Raw genomic sequence first — 24,507 nt, 5'->3', positions numbered from 1 at the left:
TTGCTATAGCAACACAGAGACGTTTCAAAATGGCAGCTGAAAAGCATTTAATCCAGTTTAAATCGCAAATGAGTTCGGTGACCCCCATTTTTTCCATCAAAATTTTAAACTATAGATGGTTTATCAATAGTGAACTTTTAGAAGTTTGTTAAAACTTTACTATCGATAAAGCATCTATAGTGTAAAATTTTCATGAAAAAGTGGAGTCACCGAACTCATTTGCGATATAAATTTTATAAACTCGATTAAATGCTTTTTAGCAGCCATTTTGAAACGTCTCTGTTGTTATAGCAACGACTGCCAAGCGCAAGTTGTGAATGGATTTCGGCTTTTGGTATGTTGCCAGGAATGTACATTTAAAATTTTCGACAAATTGTAGGGAGCCACTTTGCAAACAGTATCAACTGTTGCATAGCCGTGACCTATTGCTTCAGTAGAACTTGAGATCAGTGATCCCCAAAGAATGTAAGACAGTGAACTCAAATAAAACTGGAACGCTCACTCTATGACTTTCCCTCATTGATGAGTGAAGCCAAGATGGCGGATCATGACGCCTTTCTTGTAGGTATGATCCAGGCCTCTGGCGCGGAAACTTCAAAGGAAAAATCAGAATTCCCGACAAAATTTCCGCGTGGAGGCCTGGATCATACCTACAAGAAAGGCTTCATGATCCGCCATCTTGGCTTCAAACTTCCGGCAGAGTGAGCGTTCCAGTTTTATTTCAGTTCACTGATGTAAGATAATTGATCTGATTGGTATGCGGTTTTTAATACAAAATTTATTACGGTCAAGCGCATTTCTGTTTACATTTGCGATTTAGGCCGTTCAGAGCAAAACCTCATTTGGTTCAACATAATTTTTCCAGATTAACTGATTAGCTTTCTCAATAAATATGAAAAAAATATAAAAGACGAAAAACAGTACAAGTGTACGGGTTTGTTTACTTTCATGGCTGAAACCTGCTTCAATGTGTCGTATGCAGCTGCATATGCCTAAGAGTCGTGATCTTGGCTTGAATTTACAACATAGACAAACTATTAAATGATATTAGGACATCACCGGCGTCCTTTCTGATGTTGTATAATTGAAGAACAGTGGTTGTGGAACACAATGAGCAAATCCTCAAACAAGAGGTTCGTATTAATATACGTTTTCCTTTGAAGTATTTGTGCAGGTTGCAGAAAATAATGCACTTGCTTTTGGTTATTATTTCAGGATTATATTGCTATACTTTGGTTTAAATAATGCATCTAATAAATTATTAATATACATGAATATATCAAACAAGCTCCTTTAAGCCATAGACATACTTCAACCAACCAGCCTTGGGAGAACACAATTTGTGTAGTAATAAAAATATAAATAAATTTATACAGCAAACTATTAGCATTGAATTATTATAAAATCATCACTTGTTGGCTGCAGTTTACCAAGGCCAACCTATGCATCTTTGCAACAGCAGATCAAACCTCCAAAGAACTCACAATTAAGTCAATAATTGTTTGCATGAATATGCCCGGTTGTCAGTGCAATCTTTGTGTTAGATTATTTTCATTATTTGAATTACCAGAGTAGTGATCGATAAGAGCAATGGGCCATAAAAGACGAAAAACGGTACATAAGAGCAATTGTGCGATAAGAGCAATTGTGTACATTTTTGTAGTAGTGATAAGAGCAATTGTGTACATATTTTGATATATGTTGCTTCCTAAAAACATAACCATTGGATGCACACATGCTTTTTAATGCATAATTATATAACATAAAAAGATATGTTATATGTTTAACCCACTAATTTGAAGATGGTTTAAATGTTCAAATGTTTCTCGACACAACAAAATCTAATTCATATTCATTTATCGAAGCATAATTGTGTCAGATTATTTAAAGCCCATTTTCCACTAGGTAAATTTATTGGCAAAACACAAATTGAAATCTGAAATCCATGCAGTGATGTGATTGGCTTCACTTGTGAAAAAATTTCCCGCAAAAAGTAGAATTGCCTCCTACTTTTTTTTCTGTTTTTGCGAATAAGTTTGCCTATATAGTGACGAACGGGCTTAGTGCACAAACAGTTTTTCATGTTTCAAGAAATATATTCTGTTCAGCACAGTTCAAAATGTTAAAGATTAAAGCATTCTCTAAGATATTCTTGCGTAATGATTGAGGCAACTAGTTGTTCGATCGTTTAATGTTATTCAAAATATGCTATAGTATGCACATATATGGACCAATGAATAACATATATAATGTAATAAAATAAAACTGTAATAATTAAAATAAAATATAGTATTATTCAGTTCTTGAGAGTCCTATTTGGTTTATAAATCATAACTCACTATTTAGAACTTGCTTGTAAATGAAAAATTTATACTGGTCAGATGTTTTCAAGTAGAAATTTTTAGCATAAAGCTATATAGAGATCGATATCTTAATACCTAAGATTGAAACAGAGGTCATAGTGTGGCTTTCCTAATTTGTTCATTAAATTAAATAAATTATTACAGCAATGTACTGGGATGCCTAATATGTGGATTATTATATGAATTAAGATTGAGCGATGAGGTACTATACATGATAAATATCATATCAATATCAATGTCATTATATTTCATTTAAATCTGATAGCAGTTCTAGGATTGCCCAGTTGTCAGAGCAACTGGAAAGGCTGCTAGCTGTGGAGAAAACATCAAGAGACTTGGAACAACTGCGTTATGTCACACTCAAGATGTACCAGCTACTGCAAACACAAGGTTTGACTATGTTTTTGCTAATTAATATTCTAAATATTTTTTTCAAAATACAAATCCAGCTACAGTGTATGTATACATTGTACCAGTAGCTAGCTAACCACGTTGGTCATATTCGGCAAATTTTCTCCCAGTAAAGAGGGCTCAGTTTTTCAGCGGTCTTCGCATAAAAAATTAAAAGCTTTTCGTTTTACGCCTTGCTCTCAATTTTATGTAAGTTGTCCGCTGACAATATGAGCCTGCACGAGTGGGAGAAACTTAGCTAAGTTGGACCAGCGTGAACACCAAGAAGCTGAAATTAAACAAGATTCAAATCAATCTGGAACTAATCAATTTCTGTATATTCATATATAATATGCAGTCTCTGTATATATATTATATATAAAATTGCTATATATATATAATATTATATATATATTATATATATATATATATAATTATATAATAATTATATATAATATATTATATATATAATATATATTATATATATATATATATATTGCTATATTTTTAATATTTTAGATAAAGCCAAAAAGGAAATGATAAATAAAATATGTGAGAAAGCAGCAGTGTTACTGGGCCTTTTAGAGGTAAGGAGGATCCATTGTTAAGCACTAACCTTTCTGCTAAATTGTAGTAAATTTAATAGAAGTAGAATGTATTGGCACAAAAGTGGGTGATTCAGTTATTTTTAAGAGTGGTGATACAGTAAAACAGATAGGGTTAATTATAATTAATTAAATTGGGTTTTTTGGTGAATTGGTTAACAAATGAAACTTATGGTAATAGATTCTAACATTTTCATTACGGTATGTAAATTTGGATGACAGCATTTTGGCAATGGCAATGCCTCCTCCCCCACAATTGACCAGAAAAGAGATAGTACTGAGATATAGATATATACAGTTAGCAGTTAGCAACAACAAATATAGGAAGTTTGAAATTTTTTTGTACCTTTCACTAATTTCAGTACCTTTCAGCATTTTGTTCATTTGAAGATAGACTTTTTTCCCCAGGGAGAGATTTTGTTTAATTTCAAATCGCACTGATACCCTGACGCCATCTTGAAATTTAAATAAACTACACTTTCTGACTACTGTCAAGCAATGTAGTTATAATTCTTTATTTTCATTCGGCTATGCAAAAATGCCAAACAAGTCGTTTGTGAACCCGATGAGTAGTATTTTTTAAAAACCGAAAAAAAACCCTGAAAATTTCCGAAAATCGGACAATGTCAACGTGTTGATGATCACGCTTTCATTTTACGCTGCCTAATCTGCGGCGGATCAAGTTACTCGCATTTGATTGGTTAACAAAAAATCGGACGTCTGAGAAGACAAGTGACGGTATGAGTCATCACTAAATTGATCAATCTTGTTATCTTTTGAAATATATTTTATATTTCGCGGTTTCAAACTTATGTCAGAACTGTATAAACTTGGTCTCATGTACTATTACTAGACTCACTACAGTAATACTTTGCAAGAAGAACAGTGTTAGTATTCACTAATACTTTACAAGAAAATGACCATGCAATATTCATACACAAGTGTCAAATTGGGCTTCTAACTGTGCTTCAAATAAACAGCAGTCGGCCTACACTGCCTTTTCCCCAAATCTTTTTTAGAAACATATTTCGTACATTTTTAAATATTTTATCACTGTTTGGTGTAAAAGGTAAATATTTTGTGGCTGAAATATTAATTTGTAATTTACTTACTTCCTGCAAATGGACGCCTTTCGCCGAATTCCCAAGTTCACTCTTCTGTTTATCAGCGAAAATCATTTGAATCCTTCCGAATATGAAAGTCGGTCAAGACATTATAATATTGTTTACATTTTTAACTAATTTCCAGAAGTTTCATGTAGATTTCAACTGTTTAATATTCGACAACGTAAAACCCCAACGGTGCTGTAATAACGAGTAATAATAACATGCATCTGTTGGATTTCTAGAACTGCAATGACACTCAACTAATGTTGAATATTCTGGGTTGCTGTTTAGAAATATCAGCTGGGGGTAAGATGGCTTCTTTAGTACTTTTAGACGCGTCTCTTTAATAACCGTTGTCTGTCTGTTGGTTGGTCGGTCAGACTTTTGGTCCCCATTTTACTTTTAAAGTATGCAGGACATGAAAATCCTTGCATGACATGATTACACTCTGGCGCACGCGCAGTTCGAAGCTGTATCGGCTTATTATACGTACTAATCACGTGCATGACATATCGGCAAAGTTTCACTACCGACAGAAAGTTGTAAGCACTCGTTATTGGTATTGTGTACTTGTTCACATCCTGTAAACATGTCTTTAGAAAAATTCATTCGAAATCATTTGACAGCTTCAGTGGACTATTCGAATAGAATCGTTCATCAATGTTTAAAAGTTATATAGGCCAATTCTCCAAGAAAATTTTCCGTTTTAAAAAGTCTTTTGAGGGCTTCAAGTGGATTTCTAAGGTATTTTCTCTGCTTACATGTCTCACCTGTTTCAGGAAAGAAATGTGTAGCAACTTTAGCAGGACATGGGGCAGTCGACATTCTTCTCAAGATTCTTAAGATGGAAATATCTGAACCATCAATTGTGGAAGAAACTTTAGTCTTGGTTCATTCAATTCTTGCTAGGATTGCACCGAAAGGTAGGTAAAGCTACATTTCGATGATTTCACAGTTTTTCTGTAATCAGAATATTTCAAACTTCGTTTTGAAAATCGGTGTTCGTATAAATTCGTACGTGGCAAATTTAAAATATCGCCGATGTTCACAAGCTGTTTTCAAGTTCGTGCTTCTGGTGGCCGGGTCAGTAATTAAAATGTTTTATCTCTTGAATTTCTTCAATACAAATATTCATATTTCAGTCGATGGAAGCTATAGTACGTGCTGCATGAATTCCTTTTTCCACCTGCGCAATAACAGTATGCTGTAGTATTTGTATACTGTACGTGTACACGCTCAGCTTGCTTTCAATATGTGAATGTCAAATAACGGAACTTTTCTTTCAAATTCACCCTGTAGTATTCGACGAGATTTTTACTTCCTCGTGTTGCTTGGATGATATTAAATTTGATTTTTTTTTCGTTGCATGCTTGTTTTAGATCGAAAGTTTGCGCTGAAATCTCGGTTAACTGGCGCGTTGCAAATCACAATGGATGTAATCAGACAAAATGCCAATAATTTTAAAGTTCTCCATCCTGCTCTGTTGGTGATCAAAATTTCCGCCGGAAGCAGTAAGTCAACTAATCACATCTGTATAGCGTTACAAACTCCATTGCTTTGACCCAGTTCATGCATGTTAATTTAACATTCACCTTAGAATTAGGGTGAATGTTAGGGTTTTGTTTTTCCTGTAAGCAAGATGTTTTCATCTTTCTCGAACCCGGCAAGTGCGAGTATAAGCATGCATCCTTCTCCTTAAGACTATAAAGCGTTTTATTTTCGACGCAATGAACGAGCTGTGTACCTTTGTTTTTGTAGTTAAATGTAGCGAGATTTTGTTTAACAACTCAGAACGAGATTTTTCATGTCATTCAAAAACCATACTTGTATAACAACACTACAAAACGTGTTAAACTGCTACTATAATATACAATACAAAGTGTTTTTAAAAGATCACCATTGCAAATTCAAGTTAGTTAATTAACCAAACTCCAGCCTGCTACCCCAGGCGTTTTGATGCTTTAATGCTTCGAAAATGGCGTGCGTGGGCGACGAGGCTGGCCAAATTCTCACAATCTCTGTGGTTGCACAATTCATATTGATCATTTACATACAATCTATCCAGGTGTGAATTGCAACGTCCTAAACAAGGCAGGATTTATCAATATATTATTTCGCATACTCTCTAACTGTGGACATAAACGTGTCACAACTTTGAAGTAAGTATTTCTCACAAACTAACAAACCATTGTTAATTGCACGGGATAGCTAGATGTTACATGTGTTCTTGTACATTTAAAATGTTCTGGATCAAATTTGTGTTCTTTTACACTAAATTTGTACATTTTTAGGCTCGTTCTTGATCTAATTGCTATTCTTGTAAAGTCAAGTAAGTGACATGCAGCATTGTATATTGTAATGCTGTACGGTTCTTGTTATATGATCATCAAATGCAGCTCCATTCATTTCTGAAATGCCTTTTAATCTCCCTTTATAGAAGGTGTTGCAGCCAAAGCGGTAAACTTAAGCGGAGTTGAAATTCTCCTCCGCATGTTTTATGATTGGCATAGAACAGATCATCATAACAGACAAACTGCAATCAGGAAAGCTCTGCTGAACTCAATGAAAGCACTTGTATCTACAAGTAAGTTATTTCACGTGTCAACTATAAGCATAGGCCTATATTGGATTATATTGGACCTATATTGGCCCATAAATTTTGAATTTCAAGATGCCAATCTTTGGAATATACTTTGTGTTTGATGTATAACTTTCTTTTTTTCAGGGGCAGGTAAAGCAGCGTTTCTGCAATCAAATGGGATGAAGACACTTTTTGTGTTGACCAATGATACCAGTGAACGTAAGTAATATGATGATGAGTTAATCGATAAGTTATTGGATATTGAAACTTAATTATCAATCGACATTCGTTATATACATTTCTTTTCATGTATTATCATGTCAAAACATAAAGAAATGCTTTATATAAGAACGTAGAATTTACACAAAGAACTATGCGTGTTGTTAAATAGTTACAATTTCGATAATTACGTCACAGCATTATCATTTTAAATTTAGAGCCACCTTCAATGAGATGGATTTCAAGTTTTACTCTCACGAGCCACATGCAAAGATGGAAAACATGTTTCGTCAACATATGCATGAAAAATAATTTTTAACTTTGAGCAATAAGTGTGAAAAAGCCGTAACCCTAAAACGAGGCTACCGGGCCATGACCGGGAGCTTCGTTCTCCAGTAATGGCTCATTTCCACACTTTTTGTCAAAATGAAAAATTCCTTTTCATGCATGCGTTGAAGAAGGATGTTTTGCATCTTTGCACGGGGCTCGTTTTAAATTAAGGTTCTAATTTATAACGATAAAGTTGTGACGTAATTATCGAAAGGGTCTTTTGAAATACTAGTTTGGAATTTTGATATCTTAGGCTTGTCTCAGACGTCGAACTTTCCATGTACCGAACTTATAAACTAATATAGTTTTAATTGAGGACATATGATAAGTTCGACGTTTGAAACGCATTTGAAACGCACCTAAGCATTAAGCTCGATCGCCCAGGTCGTGCGGAACGACCAAAGCACGACAAAGCGCGACGTGTTTTCAAACGTCGAACCGATCATGTGCCGAACCAAATGTGCCTTCTGAGAAAAATCCGTTTTACCATTTTATAATTTGGCGGTAAAAAATTTCGCGGTAAATTCTGCTGACCAGTGGCATTGAGCGCTCTGTAAAAAAATGCGTTAAAAAAGTACGGCAAAGCACCACGCTCTTGAAACCAACGTCGAACTTTATCGAGCTTGGTCGAACTTGGTCGATATTAAGTTCGGCACATGGAAAGTTTGACGTTTGAAACGTGCCTTAGTGATAATAATTATGGTATCTGTTACACAGTTTCTCTTAGAATCTAAAGAATCTGGAATCCCACTAAGGAATCCTACATCTTCTGAATAACTGAACCTACATCACAATATTTCAGCTCAGTTTTTCAATAAGTAATTCTGCATGTTTCCATTTTGAAGTTATCCACCGATTAAGCTAAAGTGCTAAACACCCCTCGAATAACTGGCTCCTGACGACGTACAGTACGATATAGATCTCCTCGGTAGACATAATTGGAGACATATAATCTTTCTCTGTGTTCCTAGACAAAGAAATGGACGGTATAAACAGCGTAATAGTACAGATCCTGAGGTTATGCATGCCAGAGAACACTCTTCCGTTAACCAGTAACCGAACTATGATTACGTTTGAACTGCCGAAGATTATTGGGGAGAGTGCCTCAGGCGATGACAATGGGTCTGAAGAAGTAGAAAAGGACAGTGAAGGTATCTACTGTATGTTCATAGCGTCGAATCACACTGGTTTTGAAATAAAACCCAGACCTGCATGTATCCCTTGGTTGAGAAGTTTCTTAGGCTATAAGCACAGCACCGGAGGAATTTGAGTTCACACAGAAAAATGAGTGAAAATTTGGCTGATTCACTGTGTTCAAACGAGATAACTGGACAAATTTGAGCACGATACCAAATTCATCTAGTCCCGTGTGAAGACACCCTTTGTTCAAAGTTTTTTTTTCATACGTAGGTAATAATTATGCCCACTTTTCTCATTATGTGCAATTCTGTACATTCATTCTCAGAGGAATCATCTCCACTGGAGTCCGAAGATGAAGATGTTGGAGTGACGGAAAGTCAAGAAGATTCAGAGTATATTTCACAAAGTAGAGCGGGCCCTGCTGCTGCTGGTGAAAATACAACGAATAAAACGCGAAGTAAAGCTGAGCTGGTTTCCATGTATCATCAGTTCTTTCAAGAGATGACTTGCACCAGGGTGAGAGTCAACTTATAATTACCGTGAGATGCGCAATCTAACGAAAAATCTCCCTTGGCTATTAAACTGAATTTAAAACATGGAAAGTTCATGAGTACAGATTTCCAAACTTGGAAAGTAAATAGTTTTTCGCGAAATATTCTAAAGTGTGAAACATATAGCCGTGGAAAGTTGGCTAGTCATTATAGCTCTTGTCGAGTGCCCGGGAAACAATGATATGGGCTATACTACGCTACGATACCGTAGAAAAAGCGTTCAATCCACAACATGCATACATGATTGCCCTTGATACATAGATAATGATTTACCCAAAGCACCGATTGAGTAAATTAATATTTGCATGCCGTGTATGAATAATGAATTAAGATAAGTTCAATACGAAAAACACAGTTAAATGATGCAGCTATACTACAAACAAGCGGAATAGAACTATTGTGTGTTTTCACTCGCTCTAAAATTGCCCATTGTTCGGTAAAACCTTGTTCGTCAAACCATTCCATTTTTAAATTAGGCATTCTCTGAATTAATTGTTATCTTTAAACATGTAGTCTCATTGATTTTCTGGTATGTTTACAACGGTTGAAAAAACCGCTATCCGGTGGAGAGCGCTATCCAGCTTGTAAACATGCTCGCATCAACATATCAGTTTTGTGTCACCTTTTTTTTATACATAAAGGTCCAGTCCGGTAGTATCTAACATGTGTTGACATGCTTTCTAGGAGAATAAAGAAGAATGCAATTCTGAAGATACTCTTGGTCGAGACAATTCTGCGGCAATTAAAAAACCAATCGTTATTCCAACGGCCAAACTGGACTTGACCTCGTCATCGTCGTTCGACCACTGCAGCAATCACTTGGCGGACGATTGTTGTGGCTGCGAAGAAAATGAATCTCCCAGACAGGATCCTTTATGGTGTGTAGAGCATGAAGCATGTGATAATTCTGTATGTTTCGCGATTATACACTGTATTTTATACAGTATATAGCTTGTCGTTGCTAGGACAAACACGCATGTTATTTGTTCTGATAATGGCGTGAAATGACAGATTCTTTATAAAAATTATACGCTTCAGGAATACTGTTCTCTTGAAAAAAACTATATAAATATAATATTCAGTCAATCCGGTAATTAGCTGTAATGTTTTTTTTTTCATTTCACGGTTTCATGTTTTAATCAATTTTCATGTCTGCATCAGCATATCCCGTTTCCAGTTGGTGACGATTTTACCCGGGCTGGCTTTTAGAGAGAGGCTGAACCTGCATTTTCAAAACCATTTGCCAGCGGTATTTCTAGTTTTCTAGATATCTAGGTTTTCAAGGTTCTCGCTAAATACCTCTTTGCTACCTCAAAAATGAACTCGTATAAGTACTGTACTTTTTTATTTTTATTTTAATCGTCACCTGTTTTCAAGGTTCTCGCTAAATACCTCTTTGCTACCTCAAAAATGAACTCATTGAAGTACTGTAGCTACTTTTTTCTTTTTATTTTAATCGTCACCTGTTTTCAAGGTTCTCGCTAAATACCTTTTTGGTACCTCAAAAATTAACTCATTTAAGTACGGTACTTTTTTCTTTTTATTTTAATTATTTTAGTGATGAGGAAGATTTCTTAGCGGGTGGTTCAGTATCATCCCCCAAGGCAGTGTCGTATACAACTGGAACTCATGACAATAAATCAAGACCCTCATTACGAGATGGCATTTACGATATCAGAATGAAAGTTCGAAGTGTCTCTGAATTTGTCAAGACACCTTCGCCTGATGTGTACGGACACTACCCACCGCTACACCCTGAACCTCTTTATACCAAGAAACCTGGAATACAAAGGTCAGTGAAGAAACTTCTCTATTGCATTTGTAAAAACGTTAACTGCACGACAAAATTCAGGCTGTGGAATAAAACCCTTTATAAACCTGAAATACAATAAAGCACGCGTCATGCGGTAACGCGTGACATTTTTTTGATCCAACAATCAGTTAATCACTTTTCCCTAAAAAAACTGACATTTTCCACTTGCTTGAAGTCTCTTCCTGAAACATTATCTTTATTTTTATTTTCATGAAGTCGATCATCATCATAGTAGCGTAGCGAGCCTGACAATTTAATCCCGCTATGCTAATTAGCGGGATTAAATTGTTAAATTATTTAAATTCTATTGTCATAATTTTAAATTCTATTGTCATTTTAAATATAACCTAGGTTTGCATGCGATTTAATAATTAACTCAGGTCCTTTTTGAAAATCATCTTGTATGAAAAAGTTTCCTGAATAAATATTATTTTATTATTATTATTATTAATATTCTATGTTCATTTTGAGAACAGTGAATTTCTAAAACAATGAATAATTAACGATAACCACTAATTTTCATGGCGCGGTTAAATTGCTACGCTGCTGCATCGTCTCCATTTTCCCGGCAGATTAACTCTTTTAGTGAATGTGGAACTAAACCTAAACTTCGCATGGTTTATCCCCCTAGGTCGATGTTGTTGAAAGATATCGAGCGTGTTCTTCAAGATCAGAAAGTGGTTAATAAAGTGGTGTATGATTTAAATCCTGAGACCGATATTGGTCCTGCAACCGCGTCAAACGGCCGGGAATGTTCTTCAGATATGACACGTGGTTCAACAAGGTAATACAGAAATGGTCGCTCTGAAAATAAGTTCTGATTTTAAATGTTCAAGAGGAATTGCCCATATGCCTTTTCTCTAATGGGTGAATGATATAAATAAAATTTTAAAACCTAAATTTCTATGATATTGATTTTATTAATTTTTTACAATCATGCATAATGAAGTAATAAAACATTAGAATAATTTTGCTACTAAATTCAACAGTATTTCCACACAGCCTGAGAGCGTACAGTAGCATCCGGACAGTGCCTTTTTTATTTACTTCAATCAAATTACTATCATTTAGCTCTATTCGTAGTGACAAAGAACAAAAAGTGAATGGGAAAAGATCCCTTTCCTTTGAATCACGATTTGAAAGTGGAAATCTACGCAAAGCAATTCAGGTTAGAATTTCTTTTAAATTATAAACTTCCAAATTATATCTCTAAGAAATGTAAAAAAGCTCGGAGCAAATCCAACATTCGGAAATTTCGTAATGCGTGCGTGAAAAAGTGTCGCACTATGGCCGTTGATTGAAATTTTTGCATTGAGGCAAAATCAGCAATTTATAAAGGAGAATTTCTTTCGCAAAAAACACATGCACAGCGCTGATCGAAGGCCGTTTCCTGAAGATCATGCATGGACTACAGTAGCTGGGATGGATTGTCTGATTGTATATGCTATTTTATTTGTTATTCGCGTAATGGTTTCATCAATTTTTTCAGGTTTGTGAAAAGGAATACGATCTTATCCTGAATTCTGATGTCAACTGCCGCAGTCATCACCAGTGGTTTTATTTTGAAGTACGTTTATAACTTTCCCTCCCACCTGGACTGTTTTCAATGTAATGATGTAATGCTGCATGTCTTCAATGTAATGACTGTTTTTATAACTGACTTCCAGTTTCTCCAAGAATTCTAAATATTCTAGGTCGGAAACATGGAGGAGAATGTTCCGTACAAGTTCAATATTATCAACTGTGAGAAGGTTAATAGTCAATTCAATTTTGGTAAGTTATACTTTAGATAAAATATCATATTCAGGTTTCGAGATGCTCTTCGCTTTTAAATGAAAATCATGTCTATTTACTTTTTGCCAATTTTGCGAAGGTATAATCAAACCCTTTGTTGCCCTAGCGATGTCTTATGATACAATTATACCATGTAGATGTTTCCACTGTTTAGTCTTATAGCTTTAGTCTTATGCAAAGCCGTAGCTGCATTCACGACGCAAATCACATCTTAAATATCTCTTCATATGCATGTTCTACTCTATATAAAGGTATGCAGCCAGTATTATATTCATACAAGGACGCTGAAGATGGTGACCCTGGCTGGATCAGAACAGGATCAGACATTTGTTACTACAAGAATCATTATAAACGACCATGTTCCAATCCGAAGACAGAACGGGAAAAATATTACTACACGCTCACATTTACGATAGAATTTCCATATTCAGATGACCGCTGCTACCTTGCATATCATTTTCCATATTCATTCTCCTTGCTCGAGGTGAGTCTAATATACAAACATAATTAGGGTATTTTCCCTAAAGTGATCTCACTTAATTTCATGTAAACTATATTAAAGAGAGAATTAGCCATATATAACTATTTCGTCTTTCGTTGAACTTTTTTGCTAGGCATATATTTGAGACTATGTATGTTCCTGCATGCTCTTCAGTAACACTCCTGTTTATTCTACTCAAGTTCTATAGTCCTTTTTAACTCTAAAATTAATGCTACCCCTCCACTCAAAAGTCTTTCATTTTTTCGTCTCGTGAACCATGGTCGTGACAAATTTTTGGTGACTGCATGGCTAAACTTTCACAGTGTCATTTTGTTTATTTTTTTAACCTAAGTATAGCTAACTCTTTGGTGGAAAGTGGATAACACGTGTGACTGTACCTTCCCGAAACTCAATGTTTAAATTTCTCATGAAATCAACTAGTTTAACCGCATGGATGAGCTTCTTATACCATTTTAATTTTTCAATTTCTTAGAACCATTACTGACATACGAATATCGTCTTGATCCTGAAAAAATCCTGTATAATTTGCATACGTTAACGGGAAATCCATGTTATCTAATTACAATAACCTCACCAAACTCTATAACGGTAAGTCATATCTTGGAAGATTTGGAAGCGTCCATTTCCCATTTCATTCACGGCACCTTCTGTGCAGTCTTGTGGTAGAGTTAATGAATCAGGTATTGTAATGCCCTGTTCGTGGTCAACTGACCTAAATCTGTCAAGGTACACTGTATATCGGAGCTCTTTGCAGTATGGTTTGGCCTTTGACGTGTGCTTTTTACGCATGCTGTAGCATCACTACATGCTATATCGCTATATTGGTTCACAATATACTTCCCCTTAGCTTTGCTTCTGGCTGGTATTTAGTATTGATATCTTGTTCACCCACACACACGACTCGTGTTGTACTGTATTTTTAATATGATTTTCATCATGCTGAGCATAATATACCCATACCTTCATCAAAAAATTAGAGTCCGTTCATTTCCCTTTTCAGATAACCGGCCGTATATATTTCTGTGTTCGAGGGTTCATCCAGGAGAAAGCAATGCTAGCTGGGTAATGAAAGGTACAGTAATTATTCTGCAGAACCTCCCCCCCCCTCCCCAGAGATTTTCAAGAGAAGAGAACGCCCTACTTTATCTTGGGGGAACATGACTAGCTGAAAGAATTTTATAGATGATGCCTGAAAAATAGGTGCTCCGCATATGTAGCCAAAAATGATTTATGTCCAGTTTCATATTGCGATCTGTTACGCTCGTTGTTACGCTGATTGTTTGATTAATTTGATACCATGCAATGGTATTCATAAACATTTGTAAACTCAAATAAAGTTCAGATCATTCAATGCACAGTTATTAGAATATAGATGGTTTAGAGACTAGATGGAAGTACAATACAACTCATTATCTATCTTATTGTCCATGTTTGTACAAAAAATGGTTCCTTATCCGTCACATGTCTATTGTATTTTAGCTCAACTAACCATAGCAATAGCTTGGCTTAGCTCCTCAATCGTGACTTGAACAGCATGTTAATTCAGATCTTACTATTGGTTTATTTGTTCAAAATACAATAGACACGTGACGAATAAGGAACAATTTTTTGCATAAATGTTCCCCGACATAGATCATGAGTTCTATTGTACTTCTATGTAGTCTCCAAACCATGCATACTCTATTAACTGTGTTCAATGTAACGTTGCTTTCTTTGTTTTCTTGAGAATTCTTTCGAACGAATGCATAGGTATATAATTCTCAAGTTCAAACGTTCTTCGGAAGAATAGACCGCAATATAGAACTGGAACTCGATTACCCCAGGCCATCCGGGGGGGTCTGAAGTGATTTTGCGCATAAGACGACGGCATGTACCAAGGATTTTCTTTTCGTGAAAAGCTTTGAGAACGAGGTTTAAGAGTGTATCATATGTTTAGCTTTTTATTTGTCAAACGGAGATCTTAAACGGGGCTTGCAACCAGCCGACAGATTTTCTAATGCTTCAAGGGACTGTTTATATAAAACTTGCAACTGCATTTTGCGTAATTAAAACGTAGTTAAATACAAAATGCACAATTCTGATTGGCCAAATCAGCTAGTATACCTTATTATACAACCGTTTTTTTACGCAATGTTTTAATTAATTTATTATTCCTTTTTGTTTCTCTCAAATTTATACCAATGATAGGCAACTCTACTTTCAATATATTACGTTACCTTTTACGATTATGGGATTATAAAATCCATGCAGTACAAATCAAATGCAAGACATGCAGGATTGTAATCAATGTATAATTTCTGTCTATTCATTTTATTATTACATTACATACATTATGTCTAGTTTGCACAAAGTAAACCTTGAGCGTTTCCTCTTCGGATCAACCCGATGTAAAAATTCATCACTGAATTACCGAATCTAAGTCATTCTTTGATATCGTTCTGATTTTGATAAAACGTAGTTATGCTTAATATACTGCTGCAGTTGGCCTCAATCTTGCTTCATGCATTTGTGGAAGTTCCTGCCAGCTATATCTATCAAACCTGAAACATTCCACACATCCTCTCCCCTTCACCCCACCCATGACTATTACAGTATCCTTCACAACCACTGCCGAACATCCTTGCCTCTTATACTTCATGTCTGGTAGAAAATGACTCTCTTGTGATTTGATGTTGTATATCAGGACGGTGCTTAATGCGTTGCCGTTACCATCAGCACCACCCATTATGATGGCGTTTTCTTCACCCCACTTCACTGTGGCCATGTCGCTTACGGGGTAAGGGAGCGGTGACAACTCTTTGCATTCATTCTCCATGATGTCATATAAAAGAACACTTTTGAAACACGTGTTAATCGATAGGGTCTCTCTTCCTCCAACAATCAGGATCTTCTCATCAAATATTGCAACACCATGAAGGCATCGTCTCTGTGGCATGGTACACAACAGTTTACTGGACATGTATGGTGGGGCGAAAGAAATTATGGTGATGCTCTGGGAGGATGCACGTTTATTACCATCATACCCACCAATCACTATCAACCGACCATGGTAAACTACACTTTGGTGTCCGTACAATGACCCGGGTAAATTAACAGGAACAATATCCCAGTTGGTTCTAGATTGGATAACTTCGTCATCATTTAATTGTAAGCTTTCAATGGATTCGTTATGCAAACCACCGATGATGAATAAGTTATCGTTGTGGACAAACGAAGATGCTCCTGCACGACGTTCTCTCATTGGCTGCAAATACGTCCACGTCTTTCTCGCCAAACTGAACATTTCCACCGATTTCGACGTCGACGTCTCACCTCCAGCTACAACAACTTTTGGCACTCTGTCCTCGCCATCAGTTTTGCCACCTTTTATTTCTAGTTGCTTCGTAATTTCGTTTAACATCGTCTTCATTTCAAGAACTTCCGCTTCAAGCTTACGATTACTTTCTTCCTGCTTCTTCAGTCGACCTTGTACAAACCTCTCTATTTCCGAAACATGGTTTTTCTCAACAACTATGTTGGTCATCTCATTTCGTAACATTCTGTCCTTTATCGACGTTATTGCTTTTTTCAGTGTAACCATCTCTTGCTTTGTGTCGTCACATTTGTGGCATTTCACCCTACGCAGTGCACACAACGATGTTTCATGATGGTCTAAATCTTGTTTGTTTGCCAGGAACTTACAACCTTTGTTTGAGCAAACTGCTGGTGCAAACCCACAGTCTGCCACATGTTTTTCAAGTTCCCTCAACGCAATAAATCGCTTACAACCGCGATGGAAGAATTCACAACGAATCTTGAGTTCCGATAATAAGTTTGCCATGTTCCGAGGCACTTTGAGAGTTTCAACAGTGAGTGGTTGCATACATGTGGGGCATGTTCGAGAATTCATGAGATGTCTGGTGATACAACCTCGGCAAAATACATGTTCATTATAGCGACACATGACCGGGTCTTTGATGACATTAGTACAAATGATACAATGCAGTGTTTGGCTGACAGTCTGTTCAAATCGTTGGTCATCATAACCAATATCGTAGGAGGCCAATGCCGCCATTTCAACACAAGTCGACGACGTTCGCGAACCAATGGAATGTGAACCTAAAGGTCAAGAAAACAATCCTTAAATCAATGAAATTTAATAGATTACTTTCGATTCCTATTAGTATTAAACAAAGATCAGTTCGGCATCGTTGTTATGTTCCTTTTATCTCTCGTGGTTAATAAATCGTGGTCTTACCCTTGGTAGTATAATTATCACAAGGAAGTGGTAGCTTGTATTAGGAGCTTTTGGAACTAATATTTAAACGAGTGTCTTTGGACGACTTTTGGCTATAAGAAGTTTGTGTGCTTAAGTTTGGAAAATACTTGAATTCCTGAATATTTAATTTCCCCATCATGCGGGATGTCGCTCTATGACAGGCTTCACGCTGAGATTAAATTTTAATTTGCTAACACACAAATATCATTTAATAATTGATACGGTAGGATACACGGAATGCGGATAGACGAGATCTAGGCAACACAAACGGCATGAGTATCGTCAAAAGACTGGGTCAAGGATTGTGATTGGTGAAAAACAAAAACTTTACTTCCGGCCAAAAAAACTTTTCTTCCGTCCACTCACTTATAACATAAATTGCGAAATCTGCTTCTGAGGACTTTAATGTTTATTTCATAAAAAAATTATTAAGCTATGGACATTGTCTTTTGAATTATTTAGTTAGTGCTAATAATCACAATCCTACTGTATTTTAATACGTGTGCTATTAGAATTTGGATAATATTGGAATATGCAGTTCAATTCTAGAAAATATTCTGACAGTTAACATACAGTCGCAGTAGCCCTCCATCTTGCAACCTGCATTGGGGGAAGTTCTTGCCAACTATAACTGTCGAAGCTAAAGCATTCTATAGACCTTAAATAATTTCCACTGTCATCTTCACCCCCATAACAACCACAATGTCTCCGACAACCACAGCCGCACATCCAGTTCTCTCATACTTCATGTTTGGTAGCATTCGAAATTTCTGGGTGCTGATGTTGTATATTAAAGCTTTGTTCAATGTTTTATTGTCATTATTGACACCACCGATTATGATAACATTGTCATCTTGCCATTTGACTGTGGCCATGTCACTCACAGGATAAGGAAGAGGGGCCAACACGTTATAATCTTTTGTAGTGATATCATACATAACAACATTGGTGAGAGTCGAGTTACTGGAGAAGCTTGTTATTCCGCCAACAATCAAGATCTTGTCACCGATCATTACAGCACCATGAAGGCATATACTCTGTGGCATGGTATACAACAGTTTACATGTGCAGTGTGGAACAAATGAAATCACTGTAATACTATTTGAAAATGCCTTTCTATTGCTATCATACCCACCAATTACTAGCAACCGTCCATGGTAGATTATACTGCGGTGTCCATACAACGAACCAGGTAATTCAGCAGGTACAATTTCCCACTGAAATGATGAGTGATCAACCTGAGCTTCATCCAATGATATCTTTTCCATGGAATTGTTTCCCAATCCACCCAAGACAAATAACTGATTGTCGTAAACAAAAGAAGATGCCCCTTGCCGAGATTTTTTCATTGGCTGTAGCTGTCGCCAGGTTTTATTCGCCAGATTGAACACTTCCACCGAACGTGATGTCGGCTTATCACCTCCAGCAATAACGATATTCTGTTTCCCGTCAACCAAATCAGCTTTTTTGCTTCGTTCTTTCAGTTGCTTCGTGATTTTATTCAAACATTTCTTCATATCCACAACGTCCACTTCAAGCTTACGGTTGCTTTCCTCCTGCTTGTTAACTTGATCTTGAACCAATTTTTTAACTTTCGAAAATACGGTTTTCTGAACGCGGTTGATGTTCATCTCACTTGTTTTCAACTCTTTTTCCATAATTTCCAATTCAAAATGTACACGCGACATCTCTTCTTCTATGGCATTACAACTGTCACATTTAACTCTGCGTGGATTACACGCATACTTTTCATGGTGTTCTAAATCCCGCTTGTTTACCTCGAGATTACAACCAATATTTGAGCAAACTTTTGGTGCAAACCCACAGTCTGCCACATGTTTGTCAAGATCTCCCAACTCAATAAATCGCTTGCAACCGCGATGGAAGAATTCACAACGAATCTTAAGTTCAGATAATAAGTTTGCTATATTCCGAGGCACTTTGAGAGTTTCAACAGTGAGTGGTTGCATACATGTGGGGCATGTCCGAGAATTCATGAGATGTCTGGTGATACAACCTCGGCAAAATACATGTTCATTATAGTGACACATGACCGGGTCTTTGATGATATTAGTACAAATGATACAATGCAGTGTTTGGCTGATAGTCTGTTCAAATCGTTGGGCATCATAACCAATTTCATTGGGGGCGAATTTTGATGCTGCCATTTCAATACCAGTCGCTGATGTTCTTGGATTGCCGCTCACGAGCCAGTAGAATATTCCGCTGTAATGGCAAGAAATTAGTCAAATCAAAAAGCGGCTTTATATTTTTCCCTATGCGATCGCTATTGATCAATAGTTATGCATCATTTATCAACAGTTCTACAGAACCGAATCTTTACCTACGTAAATTACCTCAGTTATAGAGCTACGCGTTTTAAGTCACGTACACAACATATTATTAAACGTGCTTTGGTATGATACATTGTCTTTGACGTCGTTCAGCTGCGTATTTTACGATAACTCTGCGTTCATAAACATTGTCTGTGTTTGAGTTTGAATCATACAAACGCAATTATAACTGCTTAAATTCCTGAATATTAAATTTTTTGACATTGCGGGATTTCACATTTTTAAGGTCCTCTTAAATAACCCGGGTGGCAGATAGCGGACTAACGGATATCGGATAGAAAACCCTTAAACAACACAACTTTAAAACAACTCCTATACATGTGTAAAAAGTATTAAACCTTGATAAATGTGGCCGAATAGTATGATAATTATAGCTTTTAAGACTGTGTTGACCAACGCAATTTTTCTTGCAACTTCAATTTTCATCAACAGTTTGTAACTGCCAGCCATTAGGCCAACACTTGTTGGCTGACAGTGGCGTCGCCAGCTTGATAAGTAGGGGGGACTTATTCATATATTCGTGTTTTACATTATTATTTCTGTGAACATGAATATATGAAAATGTCCACCCCACTTATCGATGCTGGCGACGCCACTGTTGGCTGATTGGAAGGGTGCAATAAACTGTAAACACTTTTACGTTCCGACGTTTAAAGCAAGTGTTGCAAATTATTTAATTTTCTTTTGAATATACCAGTCTTTTTCTTTTTGTTTTGAATATTCAAGTATTTTAATTTCGTTTTGAAAAATTATGCAAGTCTTTTACTTTCGTTTTGAATAATTATGCAAGTCTTTTACATTCGTTTTGAATATGCAAATCATAATGAAGAAGAGACATAATCTTCATTGAAAATATTTCTTTTTAGGTGTGTTGGACTTCCTGTTAAGTAACAAGATCACCGCAAGGGTTTTGAGGGAAATATTTATTTTTAAAATAATACCTATGCTAAACCCAGATGGTGTAATAAATGGTTGGTAAGTGTCTGTAGTACTGTCTGCGAAAACGCTTTAATCAATATAATAGACGCTTTAATCTGACAGTGGTCATTATTGATGCTAGAGAAGTCTATTCTATTAGAACCGTCATATTCTGCGCCGCTATATATTTACAGCTGGTAAATATTTATCGCCATTTTAAGGTTCTCGTCACTGGGTGGTGGCCGTAAATTCATAAAACTGTAAACATAGCGGCCCAAAACATGACGGTTGGGACTTGGGACTATTTTTTTAAGTAAATATAAAATAAATTATGATAAACGTTTATTTCATAGTGTGACTAGTCAAGTGATTTGACTATTCAGTTATATTCTTATTTCAATAAACAAATTTCAGAATAAATGAGCCCGTTTCAATTCAATTAGCTGGTCTATTGGTATTATTATGGTTCTAGTAAGTCATGTTTCATTAATACAAACAAGGTATAAACAGGGAATGTTGTTTTCATCTAGTCATCGTTGTTCAATATCTGGTGCTGATCTCAACAGACAATGGCTGGATCCCGATATTCTCTTTCCAACTATTTACCACGCGAAGGGGCTGCTGCTTTACTTACAGGCTATGAACAAGACACCATTGGTAAGTCACACATTTGCATTAGTGTTGAAAAGGCTGCGGATGGAGTGAGTAATCCATACCCTAGGAATGGTTCATGGTTCGCATCTTGTTACCTAAGCCCACGATCCTCCACCGAGGAAACGAAAACTTTGGGAACGCAATGCTCTGATTGGTTCTTGAAAGGAATGATCTGATTGGTTGTTAACGCCGTATGGAATGTTTTGATACAATGCAGAAAATTGCAAGTAATACTTTTTGGCGACATTTTTATTGTGATTTATAACGGTTAAAAAACTAAACTGAATATCGTTTATTATTTGCCAGAAAAGTATCAAATGTTTGCAAAACATGTGCATTAGCCAGGATTTCGGGCGTCCATTTTGGATTATTCCGGAGCTTTCGTTTCCTCGTTAGAGTTCGTTAGAGTATCGCGTGTTCGTTAAGCGAGACTGCGATGGTTTCCATTTAGTATGATTTTTTCAACCAGGGACGATGCAGCGTCCTTATCAGATACATACATCCAAACGTACTAACATTTTTATCTTATTATTCACCAGGTATTTTGTGATTTTCATGGCCATTCACGCAAGAAAAACGTCTTTATGTACGGATGTCATAGTCCAACCGCCGATCTACCGGTCACAATCGTTAACTCCGGCTCTGAATCAGATTCCTCTAATGTCGGTGAAGCCGCAGTGAGGGAAACAAATCATAGGGTAAGAACACAACTGAAGTAAAATAGATAGAAAGTTATCGCCAACCAAAACAATTAAAGCCAGGTGTTGGATTCTAAACAATTAAATGCTCCTGAACACTGCATTGTATTAGAGAAGGTATCAGAGCTTCAAAACTCAAGGAAACCCTATAGTAATTTTATGTGAATCACATAAGCTACGGGTTTAAAAAAAAGTAAATGTATGTTATGCGATTTTTTGGTAGTATATTACATAATTATTTTCTGATCATTAAATCTCAGCTTTGTAGTGCATTTAATAATATGTGATAGATGGACCTTAACAGTTCTCCTTATTTGATGATCTAGACATTGCCAAGAATTTTACATTCCATCGCACCGGCTTTCTCCTTTCAAAACTGCAGTTTTGTCGTGGAGTCCTCCAAAGAGTCGACTGCAAGAGTTGTGGTCTGGAGAGAGCTGGGGGTAACAAGGAGTTATACCATGGAGAGTACTTATTGTGGAACGGATCAAGGACCATACAAGGTGAAGCTAGTACATTCCAGCCTAGTCTTTGAAAACAAGTTAGCTAAACCCTTAGACCCTTGCAAGGGCCTTCACTATTCAAATATGTAACAGCAATAGCTTTTCGTATTAAAATATCTATTTGTTATAGGGTTTTCATATTGGCACGAAGGAACTTGAAGAAATGGGTCGTTGTTTCTGCGCAGGTCTTCTAAAGCTTGGAAACGGTAGTAGTAACAGCACTACTTGGTACCATTCCTAAATTGAGCATGGATGAACGTGATCCTGAGGACGACATTTTGTAAGTTGAAAACTATTTCTATAATTATCATTATGCTTGTGTAATGTATCTGCTATGTCTAATACAGATTTAAGTCAGCTGTATTGGCCATAAGGTGTTGTAGCTTCGTATTTAAAGAGGCTGTAACATGCCTTCGAACAAATAAATCATTGGGTAGTGTAGTGTCAGGATAATGTAGTGTCAGGCCTGATTTCCATTTTGTCGTAATTGACATGACAATTGACAGTAAGTTTATTTTCACTGATACGAGATTGCCCGGTTGTGGATTTGTCCTTTTTTCCGTATTTCACATCGGTCATTGTTGACTTCACACACATCAGCCATACTACAAATATTACAATACACGTAGAAATATTACATCAGCCATACTACAAATATTACAATGCACGTAGAAATATTACATCAGCCATACTACAAATATTACAATACACGTAGAAATATTACATCAGCCATACTACAAATATTACAATGCACGTAGAAATATTACATCAGCCATACTACAAATATTACAATACACGTAGAAATATTACATTTCCCAATGGCAATGGAAAACAGGCTTTACACTAAAACCCAACCTCTTGGTTTGTCCTTGGTTTGTCCTTACAAACCTTTGCTCTTCCCGTCAGGAGTGTTTTAAACACCAAGTTGCTCAACACGCCACCGTAGCTGTAGGAACTTTAGCTGGTCTTATACACAACAAGACGCCCGGTAGGCGTTATCTCGGGCTATGTAGCCGGTAAATACACTGCACTGAAACTGATCTATATTGATACAGTGTAAATACACGACCGTCCGCGCGGAAGACTAAGCCTGCGACACGAAAAAATAATATTATTATATACCACTTGTCAAAGTTTGGTGTTCGTAGCATTTCATCTGTCGAGAGCGAATCACACGAGGGTGACGAAATTTTGATGTCGCCAGCGCGACCCCCTGCAGAGTGAGATAACGTGTTATCTCATGGGAAATAACAACTTTAATCGTGCGACCTTTAGACTGTTTATCCATTTAAAATTAGGTCTTTTATGAATAGGTACTTCGTTGTTTACCTTGTAGTTTGGTTTTTCTTTGACAAGTGGTATAATAAAAAACTTATTTACTGAGAACTCAGAAAAGATTATGTTTTGTGGACCCTCGACCCTCGATATTTTACTCGGCTTCGCCTCGTGAAATATCGACAGGTCTCGGGTCCACAAAACGTAATGTTTCCTTCGTTCGCAGTAAATAAGTGTTAAATAATTATCGCGAAACCTAGACTCGGCTACCACAGATAGCCCGAGTAGTAACCGCGAAACCTAGACTCGGCTACCACAGTAGCCCGCGGACTTTAATAATTTAACTTTGACAAATACAGAAAGAAAGCCAGAATCTAAAGAAAATTTATTCTTTGGTTATTCTATTGTTTCATTTTCTAGTGCAACGTTTCTTTGAAACTTTGCAATATTGTG

The 24,507-nt window shown here is 36.5% G+C and overlaps 1 protein-coding gene across 1 annotated transcript; it reads left to right on the top strand.

Moving 5' to 3' along the window:
* Positions 1–833: 833 nt before the first annotated feature.
* LOC114533332 (cytosolic carboxypeptidase 1-like) lies at positions 834–22,993 on the top strand (the record flags this gene model as incomplete). The annotated part of the gene is made up of 26 exons (XM_028554839.1): positions 834–1,133; positions 2,629–2,753; positions 3,273–3,340; positions 4,707–4,770; positions 5,244–5,387; positions 5,844–5,975; positions 6,530–6,623; positions 6,756–6,793; positions 6,902–7,048; positions 7,190–7,264; positions 8,566–8,745; positions 9,060–9,250; positions 9,970–10,163; positions 10,844–11,077; positions 11,730–11,882; positions 12,170–12,266; positions 12,588–12,665; positions 12,793–12,871; positions 13,144–13,376; positions 14,050–14,074; positions 14,395–14,466; positions 20,873–20,981; positions 21,455–21,581; positions 22,118–22,276; positions 22,603–22,779; positions 22,910–22,993. Coding segments are annotated over exons 1-26 (3,102 nt in total), but the record flags the coding sequence as incomplete, so codon positions are not given.
* Positions 22,994–24,507: the final 1,514 nt, after the last annotated feature.

The sequence above is a fragment of the Dendronephthya gigantea genome, unplaced genomic scaffold (genome assembly GCF_004324835.1).
Source record: "Dendronephthya gigantea isolate DGI-Jeju-01 unplaced genomic scaffold, DenGig_1.0 000089F, whole genome shotgun sequence".
Taxonomy (NCBI): domain Eukaryota; kingdom Metazoa; phylum Cnidaria; class Anthozoa; order Malacalcyonacea; family Nephtheidae; genus Dendronephthya; species Dendronephthya gigantea.
Note: the sequence above shows the minus strand (reverse complement) of the source record. Positions and strands in the feature narration are given on the sequence as shown.